The sequence below is a fragment of the Lissotriton helveticus genome, chromosome 2_1 (genome assembly GCF_964261635.1).
Source record: "Lissotriton helveticus chromosome 2_1, aLisHel1.1, whole genome shotgun sequence".
NCBI lineage: Eukaryota > Metazoa > Chordata > Amphibia > Caudata > Salamandridae > Lissotriton > Lissotriton helveticus.
The window spans coordinates 891,940,296-891,952,084 of NC_136059.1; the positions used below are offsets into that span (position 1 = coordinate 891,940,296).

Genomic DNA, 11,789 nt, shown 5'->3' on the forward strand with positions numbered 1-11,789 from the left:
AGAGTTTCTGCCAAAGTTCAGCTGCAGTTCTCACCAGGCAATGACTCTTCTTTGTCCTTCTTCTGTTGATCCGTCAATTCTGAAGTTCTGGGTCGAGGGTTGCCACTTAAATACTTAATTTAGGGGCATTAAGGGGGGGTACTAGGTAGTAGCCAACTACACCCTGTATATGACCACTTCCTGTGGGTCTACTGGACTCTGCTTGTCGATGCTTGCGGACCGGACTGGACCCTTGCTGTTAGTGTTTTGGTGCAGGGCGCCGGTACCACAGGGGTTGGAAGTTGTAGTGTAGTTCCTATTATCCCAATAGGCTCTGCGCATTGGAATAATATCTTCAATAGTATAGACCTAGGGCAGAGGTTAACTAGGTCTTCTACCGACGATATTAGACTTAAAGGTTTGTGTTTGCCAGCTAGCTCAGAGTTCACTAGAAACTTTCTCAAATAGACAAGGAGGATTTTAACCTCCCTGGATAGACAAGAAGGGATTTAGTTTCTGACAACCATAGAACATGACAACTTTGCTCTCCCCTAATCAAGAGTGTATCTCTAGAGTCGTGTGAAAACAATAGACAACTTATTTTACTCAGTCAGTACGTGCATTCTTAGTTTCACCAGTTTGTAGAGAAATAAGAGATGGGCGTGGTTCAATAAAAGATGTTATTTATTGATCAGTCTCTTTTCTCATACAAGAGAAATGAATCGCTATTATTGCAATACTTGTAGTTAAGTAAAGTGCATACAGTAGAGACAGAATTATAAAATAATACTGTAAAAGCATTGATATGGTTTCTGAGCCATATGATACTTTAAAATGGATAAAATAGATACATACATATATACATTTGACTAATCGTACTCAACTGGTGCTTCTAACCACGCCTACCCCAATGTACCTGACCTAAGCCTAATACGTGGGCGGGAGTAGATAAGTAGCAGTTTAAGTTAAGTTTGTTTTGCCAAGGGACTGATTCGAGAATTCTCTGCAAGGGGTTATTCAGTTCTGTACCTGAGATCTAGAATGATGGAGGGCTGGTATCTCTTATCCCAGGTCTTGATATTCCAGCTGCCTGCGAGGGCTGCATGGAAGCGCCGGAGCTGGATTTCTCGGCAGGAGAAAGACAGCGTCTCGTTCTCAGCGCGTCAGGAAGGCGGGGCAGCGCCTGTGGGCTTCGCTCTCTGCTGGGCTCCTCAGCACGTCTCGCTGCTCCGATCTCGTCACCACCGCATGTGTTTGCTTAAGGCAATGTCGGTAATATTTATACCTGAAAGGTGCCGAGATTGACGTAAGGATGGACATATATACGTCAATAAGGATGTCATATGAACGGGCTCGTTCGCACATTCTTTTGCTGAAGTTCTGGATGAAATCAAAACAATGGTTATGGGAATTTCCCAGGTCGCTGTAGGTTTGATTTGTTTTGAGAACTCCGTATGCCTTCTCAGGGGCTGGAGGAATATCGCTTGTCTAATTAGATGGCATGCGTTATGACCTAATCAGATAACGTGCTTCTGTGCCGTGGTGTGGCTTAATCAGATAACGGTTCTTGCACCGTTGGATGGCTGCTAGTTAATTATTAACCAAACCAGGGTCAGGAATAGGGGAATCGATACAGTAGCTATAGGAATACATCACAGGAGCGCTCTGGTGAAGGGAGGCCACCTCAATAGAGGCTGCACAGGGGGACCTGAGGGCAAGTCCAGGGGCTCCCAAATGGCGGCTCAGGTCGCAAGGGGTCTTGGAGCACAGGAGCACATCCGGTTCTTCGGGACTGGGGCCAGAGGGCTCGGGAGCAGAGTGGTTTGGTCGGCTAGGCTAGTGCTCAAAGATGCACCTCGCGGTCCGGGACAAATGGCTGGGCAAGGAAAAATCAAGGCAGCTGGGCCACTCTCGAAGTGAGTCTCAATGATATTGATGTCCCTCAACAGCTGCCTGGTCCTGGTGCAGTGAGAGACCGGACTGGACCCTTGCTGTTAGTGTTTTGGTGCAGGGCGCCGGTACCACAGGGGTTGGAATTGCATGGCTCCGGCTGGTCCTGGTGTCTTCGCACTCGGTGGGGAGACAGATTTAACCTTCCAGAGCACGAGTACCTTCACCTGGTCGTCTGCAGCTCTGGTCAGGCCGGGGAGCTCAAGGCGGTCTACTGGACTCTGCTTGTCGATGCTTGCGGACTGCAGGGGAGGAGCTCCTCTTCTCCAAGGAAGACTTCCGGTGTTTGGTGAAGTGCTGCAGCCTACTCAAGGTTTGGTAGTTCTCTAGCTTACAGGACAATTCACTCTGTGGCGACTGTCGAGAGAGGGCTGAGGATGGCAGAGTTTCTGCCAAAGTTCAGCTGCAGTTCTCACCAGGCAATGACTCTTCTTTGTCCTTCTTCTGTTGATCCGTCAATTCTGAAGTTCTGGGTCGAGGGTTGCCACTTAAATACTTAATTTAGGGGCATTAAGGGGGGGGTACTAGGTAGTAGCCAACTACACCCTGTATATGACCACTTCCTGAGGGAAGTGGGCTTGCACCTGACCCTAATAGGCTAATTGTCTCCAACTCAGGATGGAGAAATTTGAAAAGTGGGGCCCACTTCAGCGGGTGTCCCTAGTGGTAGTGTTGGCTGAATGCGGGCACACATTCTAATCTTACTAATTTTCCCACCTGTCTTGAGACCAGAACACGACAGTTGGCGTCTCCACTATCTGTAGAGGTCAGGGGTTGCATAATGAAGGTGGCAGGCCCTTTAAAGCTTCCCGCTCGAGAATGCCCATCTTGCTTGGAGGAGGTGTGAACACCTCCGCCCGAGCAGGCTTTGTTTCTGACCTCCGAGAGCGAAGGGGGTCAGAAACTTGTTGACATGGCTCACAGAGGTGTGTGCCATGTCAACCCTTCAGTTTTCTCTGCACCAAGACCCCCAGGCTGCAATGGCAGTTTGCATGAGCTTGGTGAGGGGTCCCTTAGTGTGGCATAATTCGTGCTTCAGCCCTTAGGGACCCTCTTTAGTTTCAAGGCCCTACGTACCAGGGGTACCACTTACTAGGGACTTCCAAGGATCCAGCTGAAATTCGAAAATTGGTTATACTCTTTGTTCAGACTTGTACTTCGCATATGGGTCACTTGGAGCCCGTTGAAAGATACTTGAAAGATAATTGCCTCATTATGGATTCTTATCTTTTTTTTTGCTCACTTATGGGACCTTGGAGGAAAACTTGACTTGCAGGACTCCCTGAATCCAGAACTAGGGATATCTCTGTCTGTAATTCAGAATTATCCCTACGGGCAGTAAGCTTGTTTAGTGAACTGCTCGTTGGTGAAAATCTGTAACCTGTTTTGGAATGGGATGTATCTGCCGTGCAAACATTTGCTGAACACTTACACACTTATTTGCGGTATTCACAAATGTCTTTGAAGGTCCTTTTTCCCCCTGTAAGTTTATTCCAGAAATCGATAGCTACCTGAAATATTATCCTTTACGTTATTCTAACTGCTCTTTAGAATCATCAGACAGCCCTGTATTTATTGGTTTGATTCTAGCTATGGAAAGGAAATATCACTTTCGAGCCCACCTCTATATAGTTTCCACAATGTAATTTGAAACACCACCAGAGGAAAATATGCTGACAGCTGTATACTTTAAAAAAAAAAGTTATGCTGAATTTATTATTATATGGATTGGTCGGTTGAAACTTCAGTATTGCTGTGGAAACTGCAAATCTTTTTGTTTTTTGTTTTTACAGCATTAATACCAAGGGCAGATGTTCTCCTAGACAACATGCCTTATTGTGATGGTCCAGCAAAAAAGCCTTGAATCCTGTGGAAATTAAATTGATTCTTTTCAGTGGAAAAGTTTTCTCTGCACCTGCGAGATCGGAGAAACGGTTTTCAAACCATGCAGCCTTGTGTGAGGTGGAGAAACAGATGCAAACTCTCTTTTATGGACTGGGATGCTGAGTCGCTGAAGAAAAAGGGCTGTTTTGGGTTTACTGATTAGGTTTGGGTTTACTGATGTGTCTCCAACTCATTGAAAGTTAGTACCACACCAGAGTGTCATGTCATATTTTAAATCCAGACTTTCTTGCTTGTTTTCTTAAACCCCTTATGTTTAGATAAGAGAAATAACTTTGTACACATTACATAAGAGCAAAGGTTCATTTTGCTAATATCCTAGCCAAGCAACTATCTGTGAATGTTTATTACAAAACATAATGTAAAGGAAACTAGTAATGTCTAGAAGTCCACTGTTTTGATCGCATTAGAAACAGAAACAGGGAGACAATTTTGATAGTTTTATACAAGGAAGAATGTGTTTGTCTTCACAGAGCTCAATGAAGAGGGATTTGGGATCTTAATGGAAGCTTGTGGACCTTTGTATCCTGTGGTTTTGTTTTACTTAGCTGATCTGTGTTTCCGTAGGGTAGCAGCACGTTATTAGTTTGTTATTAGTTTGTTTATGATGTGTTAGCGTTACAGGTTGTACAAGTGATTTCTGGAACACTAAGAGCTTCAGAAACAAGTGAAGATGTAAAAAGCAAGTTGGGAGATGGGTAGCAGAGGTGGCATTTTGGACTCTGCAGTATCGACTTATACTAATAGCAATCTAATTTCACATACAATAATCTCACTACATTAATGCTATTTGAGCGTCAACAGATAGGTATGCTGTGTGAAAGGCAGGTCATTCTTTTTTTACTAGCAAGATGAGGCTGTGGAATGTTAAAGCCAATTGCAATATAAGTTGTTTTTCATTTTAAGCTAAATCTAGAATAACCTGGGTTGGTTCTAAAAAGAGCTTTGCCTTTATTTCCATTTTTTGTTGCTGATATCTTTTGGCATCCTTCGTCTGAGAAGCACCTGGTTCCGAAAGGAAAGAAACTTTCCTTCAAGTTTATGCTTGATAAACGCAAAGTTCTTATTCTTTTTGTTTAGTTAATGATTGAAGTGTACTACTGGTGTTTTACTAACAATGTATTTCAGGACAGTATGCAATGACCCCCATAGTCTCAATGATAATCAAATTTAGAGGCGTTTAGAATTCTAATTTAGTGCAAGCTAAACTCTCTCGGAGATCAACTGGTTTTGACCTGATCTACCATCTTGCTCTCTTAGAAGTAGTAACTTATTTAAGTCTGGACCAATGAAATACCAAATTGGTTAAAAAATTAATTAAACAGAATTCAGAGATAATAAACACATTCAGCAATGCTTGTGGATTGGTATTGTTTGTGTGTTCTGTATACACAATACCAGTGAATAATAGTTATCTGTCTGGCTCAGACATAGCTAGACCTAACTTGACACAAATTGTAGATGCACGTGCTGTGCTTAACCCACCAGCCTAGTGCTTGAAATTCGCCTGCTTTTTATCTTAAACTTAGGTCTCGAACAATGTTGTGCTTGCAGGGAGATCGGTCAGGGCAAGGTTCCTAAGGCCTTGACAAACATTTAGATTATGTTTTTCCATAGTCGTAGATTGGTTAGTTTTAGCAGTACAAAGAAACATGCATGTTGTGTTGTGTGTATTTCTATAGTGCAAAACTCAGTCCATAGCTTATCCTGGCGCTAAATGAAAAGAGAAAAATGTTGAGATGACCGCTGCACTCCGAGGTAATACCGAAGCTTGAAAGTAACACAAAGTTAAAGATTTTCTAGGTACTCTGAGAGATCACCTTCTGGTTCCATAAGGTGCAAGGATACTAACGGAAATGGAAGACTTACAGGGGGTAAGAGCTGTCTCAGAGCACTCTTGATGCACAAAAAGTGCGTAGAACAAAATTAATTGAATAGACGTAATCGTGTCTCCAAATGTTTTGCATGAGATTTATTTGTCAAAGTACTTCAAATGATTTCAAAGGTATCCCAGAAACATATTGTCTTCATATGTTCTTCATTTCAACTTTTACACATGGAAAAAGACGTAAGGTCCATGTAACATTCTTCTCAAGGTTAATTTACCTTGAGAAGAATGTTACATGGACCTTACGTCTTTTTCAATGTGTAAAAGTTAAAATGAAGAACATATGAAGACAATATGTTTCTGGGATACCTTTGAAATCATTTGAAGTACTTTGACAAATAAATCTCATGTAAAACATTTGGAGACACGATTACGTCTATTCAATTAATTTTGTTCTACGCACTTTTTGCTAAATGAAAAGAGCCATTAGTATCAGAGTACTGATCAAACAGGGTTTGGAGAGAGATTTGGAGAAGAAAAAGGCTCTGTTGTTCGCTTTCAAGATGTTGACTTGCCTGTGCTTGTCATTCTAAGGTGGACAAGAATACCAGGATTGGAAGCAAAAATGTTTGAGTTGAGCAGTAAAGTCGCTCTGATTTCCTGAAATAAATTCTACTTACTTCACAAGGGTCATTTTGGACGGAAAACGGATCGGAATGCAAGTCAGCATATAGGTAGAACATGAGGTAAAAGCCTATTTTACGTGTTATTCCTCATTGCAACCTGCAGAAAAAAATGCAAGGATGTAAAAACTGAGTAAAGAGCATGTCTCGGCTGTGCACTGGAGACTCAACCAAACACTACCACAATGTTTTTACATTGTCCTTATGAAGACGTAACATTTTTAGATTATAAGTCTACAATTCCACTTTACATATCGGGAAATCTGTGCACAAGAAGGAGGGTGTGCAATAAATAGGTCTGGTGTTGGCTCTAGACATTTTGGTAATGCATATTTTGTTTGTGAATAGTTTGTGTATGAAGGCATGCATTGTATGAAAACAAACATTCTCTAAAAGCAATTTTATATTGATATGTACATGTAAAAGCACGTCTCTTCCCTAATCCCTGTCATTGAAAGGTACTATATTTATTGTGTAGATGTGCACATTGTTCAAAGGCACAGTAGGGAGAGCCTATGTATGAAGTGGGCTGACCCTCAAAATATGAATGCCACTGAACTAATGGGTAGAGAGGGCTTGAGCCCCTGTAAGTATGTGTAGTATGTATCTATATTTTCATTAAAAACAAAAGGTATCGACTAACCCCAGAGTGGAAAAAGAGACTATGCATTCCATCTTTAACAGTGATGTTTCATCGAAGTGTAGATTGGCTACAACTGTTCTCAAGGTTTCATGCTCCATTGTTGTGCACTTTTTTGTTGCCAGTTCGAACAACTAAATTTACTTGCCGACACTGTGACTAGTGCTTATTTTATGCTTCTAAAGACTGAAGTAAAAACAAAACATCATAATTATTATTCTGGGCGTTATAGACCTATTGACCACAGTGTTTTGGTTTCCACTTCAGTGACATTAGCGCTAAATACTGTTAAGAGGGTTACCCTATGTAAGATCGGCGTAGGAGTGTACATAAATGTGTTTGACAAGATACAAGTAAAATGTGACTTTTAGAACTGAGATATCCTTCAATAACTTAGGGATTTCGCATCTCTTTAACTCTCCCTATAGCCCTAATACCGCTGTATTGCACAGAAATGTGTTTCGACCCTATGAGGTACTATGGTGAGAAGGATTTAACTAGGGTATGTGTAACCCCCATAAATCGAAAGCAAATACAAATTTCTGCTACATATGCTCACTACACTGTATTCGCTATCTCTGCCTTTCTACAACACTGGCCTTTCCAATAGTCAAGATAAATCAAAAGAATATAGGTTGTTATACTTAGTGGAGTCTCTAGAAGTGAATTTTAAGGGAGGCACACATTAGGCCACAGATAAAGGGCTGTAGTATCTCCAAAGTTCACATATATATATACACATTTGCTTAAAAGGTTTCACTCTGACTCTGTGTGTATACTTCTATGTAACACACACACCTACAAAGTGAGATTTTAAGATTGTAAGCAAACAAGACTGCGTTGCAATGAAAAGTAGGTGGGCAAATAAAGTATGTGGCTGTGTGTAGTGTCTCTTTGTTGCTCTCTACCGCCTTCAGGCACATTCATTAGCTGTACTGCTGCTGACCCCCCTGAACCCTGATCCCACCCCAGTAAATTGTACTCTGCATTCATATCACTGACTGCATCGCCAATATAGTGTCATTAATGCTGCACTTGATTTAAGGTATATAACTGATTTTTTTTAAATGTACCCTGTATTTATGTACAGTGGCCGCACCTTCTCTAAGGCGGAGGAGTGCCGACCCTCTGCTTTTCAGCAGTGTGAATAAAGGGAAAACTTGTTATTATCATTTTATTTTTTCCCTGCTGCTGCAGCTTTGTGGGGTGGAGCTTCTGTGCTCTCAGAGCAGGGGTAGGAGTGGTGGGCACTATGTAAGCGCGCATGAGTGTTTGGCTGGCTGTCTTGGGCCGGCCAAACAGTCATGCACACTTTTTATGTTCTCCACCCAGGCGGCATTACAGCCTGCGTGGAGAACATGCCCAGACTCCCAGTCCCTGCCTGAGTGCCAAATCATGCCGCTCAGACCAATCCCAAAGCTGCATTGCAGCATTGTGACAGGTTTATGGGGGCTTGGATGCTCTGTTTCTGTGCTGGGAGGGATGATGGTGGAGGGACGCGGCACAGAAGTACTTTTTTTTCTTTCCTTCAACTAGTTTCAGTAAGGCATGCAAACAAAAGCTGAGCTTTGGAGAGGAGCTGAAAGCTCCCTATTTAAATTACATTTGTGGGGTGTTACAAGGCCTTTTGTTCAGTCAAAGACCATGGTTTGGGTTCTGCCACTTCCAACACCAGAATTTCAGCTTTAGATTAATTCATACAACAGAAGCTCTCCATCGTACAGGGAAGCATGTAATCCAAGCATGAAAAGTTGTTAGTCTGGTTTACTGGATAAATTTCATTTGGATAGTCAACTGTTATTGGTTGAAAACCAGCACCTAAAGATGTACAGAGAAGTTGGGAGGCAAAGATGGTGTGTGACTAACTGCTGCTACCCTCGCCTTCTCTCTCAATGGATTGATGGTTCGACGGGCAACTGTTCAGCCTGGATTGGATCCGGCGAACTGTTCACTGTGCACGTTTCTGCAGGTAGTGCTGCAGTGGATTGCTATGAACGCTCCCTGTTTATCTTGACTGGCCGGGGCAGGAGGCTACGGCGGTCCCGTGGAAAGCCGCCAAATCGACGAATGGTGCTCAGAGGAGGAAAGATGGGGCAAGTGCGGACCGCCGGAATCCCCAGCATTGGGGCAGCCAGTCAGCCGAGGCCTGTCGAGCAATGGCCGACTCGAGACAGCGTAGGGGTGCTGGAAAATCAAAATGAGAAACTGGAGCAAGGAAGGCATCAGTTAAATCAACAGTACAGGTAGAATGGGGACGGTACAACCCACTGTTGCTTCCATTTTTTTCTCTTCTTGCAGCTGACTCACAGAAAAGTACTGCATTACCGGAGGGGGGGGGGGGGGGTAAAATCCAGACAGAAGAGTTGGTGAACTGTGGCACGAATTAAAGAGATGCATTGGGAACCGAATCCTGTAGGTTGTTGGATGGTAGGGTGGATGGCCCCAAATCCCCTTTTGCTGCACCAGATTTTTACTCTTGAGAATTTAGTAGAGAGTGGAGGAATAAGTCAGCCAGCCACGGAGGAGCCCGTAAAACGTAAAGAGTAAATGGCGAGGCGGCTGGACAGATGAAAAGTCTCTTTCGGACTCTGGTAGCAACACATCATTGATGTTCAAGTGACACAGAACAAGAAATCCTCTGAAAAGAGAAAGGGGAAAGACAGCCAGAGGAGTGCTGGTAAATAGCTAAAATGGGACTGCTCTGACACTCAGCTGATATCTCAGGAAGAGGGAGGCTGAAGAACACACAAAGGGGGGCTTAAAGGAGGATACTCAACCTCAAGAACCCTTCTTGACGGCTATTTTCATGTCTATTAGGCAGGTGCAAGAAGACACTAGGAATGATGGCATAGAGCTAGAGTCGCTGCTAAAAAGGTACAAGCTGGTATTCGTAAGCTAAATAAGACGTGGGGAAACTGCCGAACGATTGGCCTCTGTGGAAACACGGACTGAAGTTTTAGAAGTAGAGGTTGAATCCCTGAAACAACAAAGCACTGGTCAAGGAACAACGATGTGAGATGTGATGTTGAAGCTGGAAGAGCATGAAAATCACCAGCGAAGAAACAACCTGCGCTTTATAGGGATAGCAATACTAGAATTTATATAGTGAGTCTCCTGAAAAGTGCATTCCTTGACCAACTTAATTGGGACTGGGATTCCGAAATTCAAAGAGCTCACCAATTTCCACTAACTGTGAAAAAACATCTGCAAGAAAGACCTGGAGCTATGTTGGTATTCTACAGAAATTTCTTACTAAGACAACTAGTATATGATCAAGGCCATCCTAATGCTCCAAAATCCTGTAACGGCTTATCATTCTTTGTCAAACCGGATTTTGCCCACTCAACAATGGAAAGACGCTAGCGCCTACGACAACTGTTCTCCCCCTTTCAAACATTGGTGTGGAGGTTTTCCTCCAGAATCCAGCCAGACTCAAAATCAAATAAAAAGGAACTATGTGCAGTTTTACATCAGAGATTCAAGCACAGGAGTATTTGGAAGAAATTAGAAGGAAAAAGGAGGAGACTCTCCTAAATGCTCCTCTGGCTGTAATATGAATATTGGGACTGAGAAGTTGGATCCAGAGGGTGTACCAATACTGTAACAAGAGAGTCAGTGGGGCAGTATGTCATATGTACATCACTCAGGCTATGCCTGATTGCCCGTATAATTGGGGGGTGGCTACGGAGGGGGGAAGGGTGATTCACATAAAGTGATGTGTGGAGGGACAAAGGCAGGTAACGGCCTCCGAGAGGTCGGTTTCACATTGGTGTGTTGTGGGGGGTTTTACGTGGACAGCAGAAGTTTAAGATATGCTCTAGGTCAATAGAACATAAAGATGGGTAGACTGCGGATAACTACGATATATATCTGTGGGTTAAATGATTTGTAAAAAAGGCAGATGGTGTCACAAGGGCTGCAACTATTACAGACAGACATTGCCTACAAGAAACTCACTTAGAGGATAAACAAAAAGGCAACCTAAAGTATCTGTGTTATAGTATAGTCGGGGCACAGACCCAAGGGAATTGCACACGGGGGTTGCAATTCTAACCCGCAACAAAAAGATACAGATTCCCGGAGTCCATGTGGATGCATTAGGGTGTTGTGTCATAGCTGACTGTAAAGTCCCAGGGTTCCCCAATTTTACCTCATGTTCTCTACATGGTAGCATCATTGATGATCCTTCCTTATTAGAGTGGGTATCTAATGAATTAGCACACTGGCAACTCTCCCTTGTCATATGTGGAGATTTCAACATCAATCTTGCATGTGACTGGGAACAAGGGCAAAAATACACAGGGAAGAAGCCCAAGGTATTTCAAGCACTATGTAATTTATGTCAGGCACACAAACTGTACAATTCATGGGCTGAAATTAGACCTCTGGAGCACAGGCTTACTTACTATTCTGCCCCACACCAGAAACATGTTAGGTTGGATTATTTCTTCGTATCATCTTTTGTTAGGCAGAAGAGCACAATTGAATACTTTCAAAGAATCTTCTAGGACCATAGCCCGCTGGTATTAGAGGTGGATGGCGGGGGCCTTCCTGAAAGACCTTCCTCCTGGACCTATGAGAGGGTGTTTTTATTGGGCGAAACCTATGTAGGACACATAAAGGCGTGGATTCCAGAATTCTTACAAAAGAATTTTAGAACGGCCTCATTGGGTATAGTTTGGGGTGAATTCTGGGAGAATCAATCCAATTCTCGATTGGAAAGAGTAAAAAGGAAAAGGAGTGTCTGCGGCTTATCCGACAAAGCCTGGCCCAGGCAGAAGGAAATCTGATTATTGCCCTGCAGCGG

At 43.1% G+C, this 11,789-nt stretch overlaps 1 protein-coding gene across 1 annotated transcript in view; it reads left to right on the top strand.

The window, feature by feature from the left end:
- LYRM7 (LYR motif containing 7) overlaps nt 1–7,000 on the top strand; it is a 110,979-nt gene extending 103,979 nt beyond the window's left edge. Inside the window, exon 5 of the mRNA XM_078675616.1 lies at nt 3,723–7,000. Coding sequence (XP_078531742.1) covers nt 3,723–3,793 — 71 coding nt within the window. The 3' untranslated portion in view covers nt 3,794–7,000. The remainder of the gene's footprint in view (nt 1–3,722) is intronic.
- The last annotated feature ends 4,789 nt before the right edge of the window (nt 7,001–11,789 follow it).